The 614-nt window shown below is 75.1% G+C and overlaps 1 protein-coding gene across 1 annotated transcript; it reads left to right on the top strand.

Annotated features, from left to right (window-relative positions):
- Positions 1-57: 57 nt before the first annotated feature.
- On the top strand, positions 58-522 carry MRPL11 (mitochondrial ribosomal protein L11; the record flags this gene model as incomplete). Its single annotated transcript, XM_041468376.1, has 2 exons — positions 58-346; positions 427-522. Coding segments are annotated over exons 1-2 (234 nt in total), but the record flags the coding sequence as incomplete, so codon positions are not given.
- Between the last annotated feature and the right edge of the window lie 92 nt (positions 523-614).

Below are 614 nucleotides of genomic sequence, written 5' to 3'. Positions count from 1 at the left end.
AGGCCACGCCCCCTCCGCTCAGGAGGTTTGGCGCTCATTTTTTTGCCACGCCCCTTTCCCCTCACGGTTTTCCCGCCCCCTCTTTGACCACACCCCCTTCGCGCTCCTATTGGCTCCCTCCCGCCCCGCCCCTCTCTCGCCCCCCTCTGATTGGCTCCGCCGTGCCCCTCGTGCCACGTGACCGCCGGTCCCTCACGGAGCCGCCGCCATGTCGCGGGCGGCGCGCTCGGTCCGGGCCGCGGCCGGGGCCAAGTCGGGCCGGGGGGCGGCCCCGAGGCCCGTCCGGATCCTCATCCCGGCCGGGGGCGCCGCGCCGGGGCCGCCGCTGGGGCCGGTGCTGGGGCAGGTGCGGGCAGTTTCGGGGGGAACGGGGAAGGTTTGGGGGTGTCCCCGAGCCCACCCGAGCCCTCCCCGGTGCTTCCTCAGCGCGGGGTCTCCATCGCCGCCTTCTGCAAAGACTTCAACGAGCGCACCCGGGACATCAAACCCGGGGTCCCTCTGAGGGTCCGGCTGCTCGTGCATGTGAGTGGCGGGGGGGGAGGGGGGCACCGGGATCCCCCCCCGGGGCACCGGGACCCCCCCGGTGACGCCCCCGTGCCCCCCCAGCCTGACCG

This window comes from Pyrgilauda ruficollis, unplaced genomic scaffold (assembly GCF_017590135.1).
Source record: "Pyrgilauda ruficollis isolate IOZ18807 unplaced genomic scaffold, ASM1759013v1 scaffold10067, whole genome shotgun sequence".
Lineage (NCBI taxonomy): Eukaryota > Metazoa > Chordata > Aves > Passeriformes > Passeridae > Pyrgilauda > Pyrgilauda ruficollis.
The sequence above is the reverse complement of the archived record's forward strand: the minus strand, read 5'-3'. Positions and strand labels throughout refer to the sequence as shown.